Raw genomic sequence first — 10,867 nt, 5'->3', positions numbered from 1 at the left:
GTATTGTGTTCACAATCGAATTTTCCCATTAATTCCAAAACATGAATCCCAAAACCCTGGCTTTCTATTGAATGTGTTCTGTTCCAAACGAATGTTCCCATATGCTTTGTTTCTAAACCCTGCTTTTCAAATTGAAAAGCCAAACACAATTCCCAATACACTACCACACCCCCAGATCCTGCCTTGAAATCAAGGGGTGTCACAGATAACTGATGCCTAGGGAGTTGGGGGGTGCTGGGAGAAAAGAGCATGTTGATAAATAAAGTAAATTATGGTGTGTTTTTAAAGTTTCCTATGTGTTAATGTGCAGAGAAATTCTATGTGTGATCTAATTTAAATTTCAACCTGTGTTTTGTGGTTGCAATTGAAAGTCCATTAAGGAATACAGGTCAGTCTATTAACATAAGAAAATTGATCCGGTGCTGTGCTTATTGTGTTGTGCCATGGAGTTGGTTCCTTATGTTATTGCAGTGTAGCCATTATTAATTGTGTAACTAAAATAAATATATATTTCTACTTCTATACACCGGCCTGGTTCCTGCCTTATTGGTGGCACAGGGGGTAGAAGCTGAGTTGTATTAGACAGGTTAGAAACCTGACCAAGTCTGAATCTTTTAAGAGTTTTACTGTGCGACACCTTGATTGGGGAGGGAAGGAACTCCCCGAGTTGAGAGTGGCCACCCAATAAATCGTTACAAATACACACCCATAATGCCTTTTCGGGGGGTGGAGGGGGACAAGAAGTTGTAGATAGCCCTAACAGGCATCCTCTGGGGGATGAAAGAAGGCAGCTTCCTGCCAATGTCACTCATGGGTGTAGTGGAGACAGCCCGGCCAGACTCTAATACACATCGGCTTTGTCACAGATGAAGCTTTGCTCACAGAGCAGACACTTGTATATTGTCAAATTGCTGTGGCTGCTATACATTTGTGTGACTCTATAGCCACTATGCCACTAACACGCTTAGCTTATATTTAAAGTTTAGCATGCCACCAGACTGGCTAAGTTACACAATTATTAGAATGTGTACTCGGGTGCAGTCAGTTACAAATCCACCTCTGCCTGCTGTCTCTTTGTGTTCCTGCAGCTTTCTGGAATGCACATAGGACCTTTCTTTTTTGTCCTTATTTTTTTATTGTGATGTGTTTTAAATTGAAACCTTACACAAATGTTCACACATATCGAACACTAACCACCATAAAATACAGTAACATTACTAAAGAATTCAACTTGACTAACTACTATACTGTTTCTAAAAAAAAATATCCAATATCCAGTTACATGAGACCTTTGAATCTGCTCTGCTGCCACTGCCATGATGGCACATGACTGAACATACCTCCCTTTCAGAAAAAGAATTACCTGTATCATTTCATTCTAATAAATATCAAAAGAAGTTTGGTCTATCCCACCTTCACCAGATGTATAATCTGTCACACACCCACATTGCCAAACAGAGTGGGGACGTGTCACTGTGAGAGAAGTGAGAAGCAAATGCGTAAAGTTGTAAAGTGACTCGCTCAGGATCACACGATGGTCAGTGGGGGAAGCCAGGTTTTGAGCCCGGATTCCTGGTTCCACGATTTGCAATTCCGATAGCAGAATAGACAATGTAACGTCCTGTTCCATCTTCAGGTCTACAACCAGTGTACAATGTTTTCTTCTCACTTGTCTTTAAGTGCTGGGCGTGTAGTCTCTTCAATAACATTTATGTGCAAATCCCCAAACCGGCATCATAAATCAGTCTACAAATATTCACGAAATGTTCCTAGAAGCGAGTTTTCAAAAGCAAGTCTGAGTCAAGCTTTGGGAAGCAAAGAAAGGGGCTGCGCCGAAACCACCAGGATGCAAGACGAGGATGCGCATATCTCGCCACGCTCGCTCTACCCGCTGAGCTGGCGCCTCGCCTCGCGGCGCATCACGCAACCATCAAAGGCTTCCGGGTGAGATGGGATTGCCCAGACACTGGCCAGTGCCTCTGCTGGGAAAGCGCGAGACGGAAGCAACTCGGCCTGTGTGGGGACTCCCACCCCCGTCCAAGTCATCTGAACATGGCATGGCTCTAGAGCAGGGCACCACGTACCTGCAGCATTATGCCAGGGCTGGGACATTATCGCCCATTCGCTGACAGAGGGAGGGGTGGGGCTGGGTGAAAGATGGCACTTCTGTCGTCAGTTGGTATCCGGGACGGGAAATGAGTTGCACCGTCCTATGGATAATGAGAAGGGAGGTGATGGCTGCCCGCCCCGCCCTCCGTACCTGGTTGCGGGACCGGAGTAACACACTCCTAGGGTGCTTCTGGCAGGTGAGAGAGAGGGACCTATCAGTGCCGGTCCATCCGGGGAAGGAGTAGCGCAAGCACCACGGAGCTCCATCCCTAATGTGCCTAGAAGCTGAAGCCGGCGTCCTGCGCCCTCCTGTACCTTGTCTGCCAAGCTCCAGCCTGCGCCCAGTGAACAGGAGCTCCAGCCTGCATCTTCGGGTCCTGTGCCTTGTCTGCCAACCTCAGCCTGCACTCTCTGCTGTGCCTAGAAGCTGATGCCGGCGTCCTGTGCCTTGTCTGCCAAGCCAGCCTGCGCCCAGTGAACAAGAGCTCCAGCCTGCACCTCAGCTTGTAGCTTTGCCTTCCAAACTCCAGCCTGCATCCTGGGAAATCCCGCCTGCGTGCTGTGAACAAGACATCCAGCCTTCAATCGGTGCCTTCCAAGCCCAGCCTGCATCGCGCAAACAGAAGCCTCAGCCTGCATCCCGTGGTGCGCCTATAGAGGCCCAGTCTGCATTTGCGAACAAGACCTCCAGCCCCACCTCTGTGCCTTCCAAACTCCAGATTGCATCCAGACGTCCATTACATCGGTAATACTCTGCAAAGGCAGTGGCAGTAAGTGGCCTGCAGTGCTCCAGTCTGCACCCACTGCTGCCTGCAGACACTCAAGACATCACGCATACTCTCCAAAGGCAGTGGAAGTGGCCTGCAGTCCTCCAGCCTGCACCTAGTGCTGCCTACAGACACCCAAGACATCACTAGTACTCCGTAAAGGCCATGGAAGTGGCCTGCAGTGCTCCAGCCTGCACCCAGCGCTGCCTACAGACGCCCAAGATATCACTAACACTCCATAAAGGCAGTGGAAGAAAGTGGCCTGCAGTGCTCCAGTCTGCACCCAGTGCTGCCTAGAGATTGAAGAGACATACTTATATTACACCAGATAAGGAGAAACCAGTGCTCCCAGTCTCGAGCCTGTGTTATGTGGAGGATCCATCAGGGCCAGGTCACTTTGGATCTTCTCTTTGCCCGTCTTGTCCCATTTCCTTTTTACCCCCTGTAATGATTTTTTTCCGGAGAAAGGGGAGCAAACTGCAGCAGATTCTAGGACTGTTAGTTCTGACGGCCTGTGCTACCATCATGCTAAAGTTCTACACCACCAGGGATTGCGAGCTGGCTGACCTGCGCACAGATGCCAAGCGCCCAAACAGTGCTGTGTGCAGGGACCGACTCTATACGCAGCTGCATCTCTCACCCACAGATGGCACCAACTGCTTCCGCATCCTCAGGGGCGACATCGAAGCCTTGCAGCAGGCTGCCCTGCAGAGGCTGGAAGTGGTCCACAAGCATCAGCCAATCAAAGAGGGCTTCTATATAAATCAGACTCAGGACTGCAACAGCTACATGGCAAGCAGGCGATTTATGCCAGTGGCGCTGAGCCTTGAGGAGGAGGCCTTCCCCATAGCTTATTCCATGGTCATCCATAAAAACATTGAGATGTTTGAGCGGCTGCTGAGATCCCTCTATGCTCCACAGAACATCTACTGTGTGCATGTGGACGCTAAGGCTCCCACACCTTTCCTGCAGGCGGTCCAAGCCATCGCAAACTGCTTCCCCAACGTCTTTGTGGCATCCAAACTAGAGAAGGTGATCTACGCCTCTTGGTCCAGGGTCCAGGCAGACCTTAATTGCATGGAGGACCTTCTGAAGAGTCCTGTACCCTGGAGGTACTTAATCAACACCTGCGGCACTGACTTCCCCATTAAGACCAATGGTGAGATGGTGCGTGCCCTACGCGTGCTGAATGGACGCAACAGCTTGGAATCTGAGCGGACATCAGAATACAAGAAGAAGCGGTGGCAGCTGCAGCACAAGGTGGAGAACTCTAATATTGTCCAAACCGGCATGACAAAGGCACCTCCACCCATCAGCATCCCTATGTTCACCGGCAGTGCCTACATTGTGGTTTCTCGGGAATTTGTGAGGGTGGTCTTTGAGGAGCCTGTGGTCAGAAAGCTGGTAGAGTGGGAGCAAGACACTTACAGTCCAGACGAGCACCTCTGGGCCACCCTACAACGCATGCCTGAGGTGCCTGGCTCCATACCTCACAACGACAAATACGAGTTCACAGACATGAACGCCCTAGCTCGCCTGGTGAAGTGGCAGGACCTGGAAGGGGATGTCACTAAGGGGGCGCCCTACCCACCCTGCACCGGCGTCTACCGGCGATCTGTCTGCATCTACGGGGCCGGGGACTTGCACTGGATGCTCCAGCATCATCACCTCCTGGCCAACAAGTTTGACCCCTCAGTGGACGACACAGCGATCCAGTGCCTAGAAGAATATCTCAGACACAAGTCGCTGTATGAGGAGGAACTCTGAGGAGACCCTTGCCCAGGTGCTTGGAGGGCAGAGGCAGCATGGGCAATCGATGACCAAAGACTTTGCCCCGCCATTCCTTGAATTTTGTCCCTCATGGAAACAATGTGAATAATTGTAAATGGGCCAGTGTAGATCCTGGTCACACGCCGCTCTTAGCAGGTGGTCCTGGTCTGGTAACTTCATACTGAGGCGGGCGTTGGGCTCAAAGTGGTGAGAGGAGGGGTGCATTCATCGGAGTGTGAAGGAAGAAGCAGCGATGAAGGAGAAGAGTAGCTGTGATGAAGTAAATAGTGTATAGAGGGAAGGAGTGAACTGCGAAGTAGGAGTGAATGAGTGTTGAGGGGGCAGATCTTTTGGCGTTTTTGTGCAGATTACGGTACTTGAATGGCTGTAATTGCATTGTTATTCATGAATTGCATAGTATTCGTTATTTATATAACGCTCTTTCCCCATTTGCATGGCCTCAATGTGCTTTGGTGTTATTCATGTGTTACACCTTCCTGCTTTTGCTAAATCACTGAGATGAAAACCACAGCTATGCAAGAAAAGTGATAGGCTTTTTAATGTATTATTGAACAGCCCAACTTCGAAATGACTACTGCAGAGGTCTGCAATTCCGGTCCTGGAAAGCCCCAAAGGGCACACCAGGTTTTTAGGAAAGCCTTTGCCTATGTAAATAACTCTAATTTAGATTCACTGTATTCAAATGCACTTTGTGAGGTTATCCAGAAAAACCTGGTTTGGCTCTTGAGAGGTAGACTTGGAGAGTGCGGGACTGCAGTATTGACACGGTACCAGAGCACTGCCTAGTGAAATAATAGTAATTTAATTTAGCACTTTGATCCAAAGCAACTTACATAGTGCATATTTACATACATTATTATTACACAATCGAAATTGTTACTCACCTTATTGACCTCAGAATGATGAAAGGCTGAGTTGACCGTGCCAGGATTTGACACGGTACCAGAGCACTGCCTAGTGAAATAATAGTAATTCAATTTAACACTTTGATCCAAAGCACCTTACATAGTGCATATTTACATACATTATTATTACAAAATCGAAATTGTTACTCACCTTATTGACCTCAGAATGATGAAAGGCTGAGTTGACCGTGCCAGGATTTGACACGGTACCAGAGCACTGCCTAGTGAAATAATAGTAATTCAATTTAACACTTTGATCCAAAGCACCTTACATAGTGCATATTTACATACATTATTATTACACAATCGAAATTGTTACTCACCTTATTGACCTCAGAATGATGAAAGGCTGAGTTGACCGTGCCAGGATTTGACCCTGCGACCTGCAAATCAAACACAGATCACAACAATCGCTTAACCCACTGAGCCATTTTACCGGCTGTGAAAAGAAGCTTGCACCCATTTGAGAGTCACCATGTTTGATGCTTCTTGCAGATGAACGCAGGAGAGCATTGGGCATCTTTCTGGATCAGGAAATAAAGTCCAGCATCCTTGGAAAAGTTCTCAAGGCTGTGGAAGGAGCAGCAACAAGTAACTCATGGGCCTTGCAACAACATACAAAAACCTCAAGGGCTACCATGTACACCTTCCTAATGGGTATTCCCACATATATTGTCTTGCATGTATTTATTTTGTGCTATGGAGTTCAAATCCCAGTTCTAAATATGTGACAGCCTCACCACCATCACACCAGTGCACTTTTTGGGATACAATAAAGAGTGAACTTATACAAAAAGTCATTTTCAATATGAGCAAAGGGTGTTTTTGTGCGCTTTAAGGTTTTCAAAGTATTGGATTGTATTGTGTTCACAATCGAATTTTCCCATTAATTCCAAAACAAGAATCCCAAAACCCTGCCTTTTGATTGAATGTGTTCTGTTCCAAACGAATGTTCCCATATACTTTGTTTCTAAAAGCTGCCTTTCAAATTGAAAGGCCAAACACAATTCCCAATACACTACCACACCCCCAGATCCTGCCTTGAAATCAAGGGGTGTCACGGATAACTGATGCCTAGGGAGTTGGGGGTTGCTGGGAGAAAAGAGCATGTTGATAAATAAAGTAAATGATGGTGTGTTTTTAAAGTTTCCTATGTGTTAATGTGCAGAGAAATTCTATGTGTGATCTAATTGAAATTTCAACCTGTGTTTTGTGGTTGAAATTGAAAGTCTATCAAGGAATACAGGTCAGTCTATTAACATAAGAAAATTGATCTGATGCTGTGCTTATTGTGTTGTGCCATGGAGTTGGTGGCTTATGTTATTGCAGTGTAGCCGTTATTAATTGTGTAACTAAAATAAATATATATTTCTACTTCTATGCACCGGCCTGGTTCCTGCCTTATTGGTGGCACAGGGGGTAGAAGCTGAGTTGTATTAGACAGGTTAGAAACCTGACCAAGTCTGAATCTTTTAAGAGTTTTACTGTGCGACACCTTGATTGGGGAGGGAAGGAACTCCCCGAGTTGAGAGTGGCCACCCAATAAATCGTTACAAATACACACCCATAATGCCTTTTCGGGGGGTGGAGGGGGACAAGAAGTTGTAGATAGCCCTAACAGGCACGAAGATTGTGGAACCCCTCACGCAGTCCACCTCTCTTATCTGGCAACTCTAAGTCTGTCTCATCCCATGTGTGCTTAATTTAAAGGGACTCCAGTGGTCAGGACCCTTGCGTTTGTGTGTGGCTTTGTTATGGCAGTGCCACCATTGAAGAACAGGGTTCCCACATGCTCTGCAGGAAGAAGAGGGCTCACAGGTGCTTTCCTGGGGAGGGTTCTTGTGCTCTGGAGGAACGTTGTACTCTTCCTCTGGGGGATGAAAGAAGGCAGCTTCCTGGCCAATGTCACTCATGGGTGTAGTGGAGACAGCCCGGCCAGACTCTAATACACATTGGCTTTGTCACAGATGAAGCTTTGCTCACAGAGCAGACACTTGTATATTGTCAAATTGCTGTGGCTGCTATACATTTGTGTGACTCTATAGCCACTATACCACTAACAGGCTTGGCTTATATTTAAAGTTTAGCATGCCACCAGACTGGCTAAGTTACACAATTATTAGAATGTGTACTCGGGTGCAGTCAGTTACAAATCCACCTCTGCCTGCTGTCTCTTTGTGTTCCTGCAGCTTTCTGCAATGCACATGGGACCTTTCTTTTTTGTCCTTATTTTCTTATTGTGATTTGTTTTAAATTGAAACCTTACACAAATGTTCACACATATCAAACACTAACCACCATAAAATACAGTAACATTACTAAAGAATTCAACTTGACTAACTATTATACAGTTTCTAAAAAATATCCAATATCCAGTTACATGAGACCTTTGAATCTGCTCTGCTGCCACTGCCATGATGGCACATGACTGAACATACCTCCCTTTCAGAAACAGAATTACCTGTATCATTTCATTCTAATAAATATCAAAAGAAGTTTGGTCTATCCCACCTTCACCAGATGTATAATCTGTCACACACCCACATTGCCAAACAGAGTGGGGACGTGTCACTGTGAGAGAAGTGAGAAGCAAATGCGTAAAGTTGTAAAGTGACTCGCTCAGGATCACATGATGGTCAGTGGGGGAAGCCAGGTTTTGAGCCCGGATTCCTGGGTCCACGATTTGCAATTCCGATAGCAGAATAGACAATGTAACGTCCTGTTCCATCTTCAGGTCTACAACCAGTGTACAATGTTTTCTTCTCACTTGTCTTTAAGTGCTGGGCATGTAGTCTCTTCAATAACATTTATGTGCAAATCCCCAAACCGGCATCATAAATCAGCCTACAAATATTGACGAAATGTTCCTAGAAGCGAGTTTTCAAAAGCAAGTCTGAGACAAGCTTTGGGAAGCAAAGAAAGGGGCTGCGCCGAAACCACCAGGATGCAAGACGAGGATGCGCATATCTCGCCACGCTCGCTCTACCCGCTGAGCTGGCGCCTCGCCTCGCGGCGCATCACGCAACCATCAAAGGCTTCCGGGTGGGATGGGATTGCCCAGACACTGGCCAGTGCAGCTGCTGGGAAAGCGCGAGGCGGAAGCAACTCGGCGTGTGTGGCAGTGTGTGGGACACGCCCGTGCGCCGGGTGCAGTCGGTTTTCTCTGATTCATAAACTAGCTTTTAGAATCATTGTTTATCTTCATACGGATCAGTGTAGCACCGTCTCTCCGCGCGGGCCACGCCTGGGCATACAGGCTCCGGCGCCCGCTATGCTCCTACCGTGGGACGGACGAGATCTGCTGCAAGGCACGGAATCTGCCCCAGCCCCCCCCCCCCAACACCCCCAACACCCCCAGGGCACCATGTATCTCTACATCCTTCCGTAGCGCACGAAGCCTGCCCTGGGGACCACCGTCCAGGGTCCGCCAAGTCATCTGAACACATGGCATGGCTCGAGAGCAGGGCACCTCCTGGAGCCCCATGCCTGGCCATGGAGTGAGAAGGGGGAGGCTGAGGCTCCGACAGAATCCCTCATTCGCTGACAGTGCGGGGCGAGGGAGGGGCCAGGGTGGACGATGGCACTTCTGTCGTCAGTTCTTCGCAAGTTATCAGGGACAGGAAGAGAGCTGCACCATCGTACGGAGAATGAGATGGGAGGTGATGGCGCCCCGCCCTGCATACCCGGGTCCCGGACCGCGGGGGAGGTGCGTCGGGGGAGTTGCACAACCCTCGGTACATCTGGCAGGTGAGAGTGAGAGGGACCTCAGTGGCGGTCCATGGGGGAAGGAGTGGCAGAGGGACCACGGAGCTCACGCCTGCCCCCGGTGCCTTGTCTGCCAAGCTCCAGCCTGCGTCCAGTGAACAAGAGCTTCAGCCTGCATCCTCTGCTGTGCCTAGAAGCTGAAGCCGGCGTCTGTTAAGTTCCAGCCATCGGTGTGCGCACACGAGGGCTGGAGGAGTTATGCAAGGCCGCACGGCCTGTGGCGCAGCTCCAGCGGGAGCTTCAGTAACTCACACGCACACGAGTGGATGGTCTGCCCCGGAACTGCCTCCCGAGCGCGGGGGCGGGGCGTTTATTTGGCACGCCCTGCGTCTCCACGTAGCGGGACGCAGGGCAGAACATAACATTCCTCCTTTATTATAAAACAAACAAACATAACACTAACTTGCGTCAACTGTGAGTGCAAACATCGGCTCACGCTCTTAAAAAATAACCGCCCGGCCATTAGTGTCTGTGGTCCAGGTACCTCACACTACCACACATAGTCATTTAACTTGGCCGGCGGTCTTGTGGCCGCTCTCAGACCGTAGCGCCCTTCTCGGGGCCTGCACCCCCCCGGCTCCTGATCTGGCTCACCTTCACTGGTCAGGTCCTCGAGGCTGGGGGCCTCCAGCGGTTCCCAGGTTCCATCCGCCGCTCCTGTCTCATCCGGGATGGACCTAGGCTCGTCTTCGCTGGGATGAGCGTCCTCGTCTTCCAGATGGCACTCACTGTCAGTCCACAGGTTGCGAGGCACCGCCTTGAACCACGACGAGTTCCTCATCACTTGACGGTGTCCTCGGGTCACAGTCACCATGGTTCCGTGCCGATCGCTGACGGTCCATGGCAGTTCCTCGTATCTGGTGTTGAGTTTTGATTTGGTGGGGTTTCGTAGCATGACTTGGTCGTCCACCTGGTGATCGGACTGCCTCGCTCTCCTCTTGCCACTCATGTGGGCATTGGCACTCCTTCTCCTCATTTCCGTGCGTCCTTCATTGACCTCGTCCGGGGTCCTGCTTGGATGGTGCGGAATCGAGGATCGGATGACGGTGCCGAACATGAGATCCGCCGGCGGTATGCCGGTTGTGCTGTGGGGGGTAACCCGATAGTTCCTAAGGAACCGGTAGAGGTCGACCTTCCATGGGCTGGCGTTCGCCTTGGATACCCTTAGCACCTTGTTAATGGTTCTCATGAAATGTTCGGCGTCCCCGTTGGCCTGGGGCCACCTCGGCATGATGTGGTGATACTTTATATTAAGGTCCTGCAGATAGTTTTTGAATTCCTCCCCGGTGAAAGGTGGCCCATTGTCACTTTTGATGTCACTTTTGATGGAGGTTGGTAGTCCGTGAGTTGCGAACATTTTTTCTATGGCTGGAATGACCACTTCCGCTGCTGTGGATTCGACTATTTCAACTTCCGGATATCAGGAGTGGTCATCAACGGCTACCAAAAGGTGGAGGCCTTCCGTAGCTTGTAGAAATCAATACTGATGGCCTCCCACCGAGAGCGGCCGCGTGTCGCCGATAGAATTGG

The 10,867-nt window shown here is 49.3% G+C and overlaps 1 protein-coding gene across 1 annotated transcript; it reads left to right on the top strand.

Annotated features, from left to right (window-relative positions):
* Nucleotides 1–1,954: 1,954 nt before the first annotated feature.
* On the top strand, nucleotides 1,955–6,913 carry LOC138504125 (beta-1,3-galactosyl-O-glycosyl-glycoprotein beta-1,6-N-acetylglucosaminyltransferase 3-like). Its single transcript, XM_069624344.1, has one exon. The coding sequence runs from the start codon at nucleotides 3,324–3,326 to the stop codon at nucleotides 4,641–4,643; it is 1,320 nt and encodes a 439-aa protein (XP_069480445.1). The 5' UTR covers nucleotides 1,955–3,323; the 3' UTR covers nucleotides 4,644–6,913.
* The last annotated feature ends 3,954 nt before the right edge of the window (nucleotides 6,914–10,867 follow it).

The sequence above is a fragment of the Ambystoma mexicanum genome, chromosome 11, assembly GCF_040938575.1.
Source record: "Ambystoma mexicanum isolate Mex_15411 chromosome 11, UKY_AmexF1_1, whole genome shotgun sequence".
Lineage (NCBI taxonomy): Eukaryota > Metazoa > Chordata > Amphibia > Caudata > Ambystomatidae > Ambystoma > Ambystoma mexicanum.
Note: the sequence above shows the minus strand (reverse complement) of the source record. Positions and strands in the feature narration are given on the sequence as shown.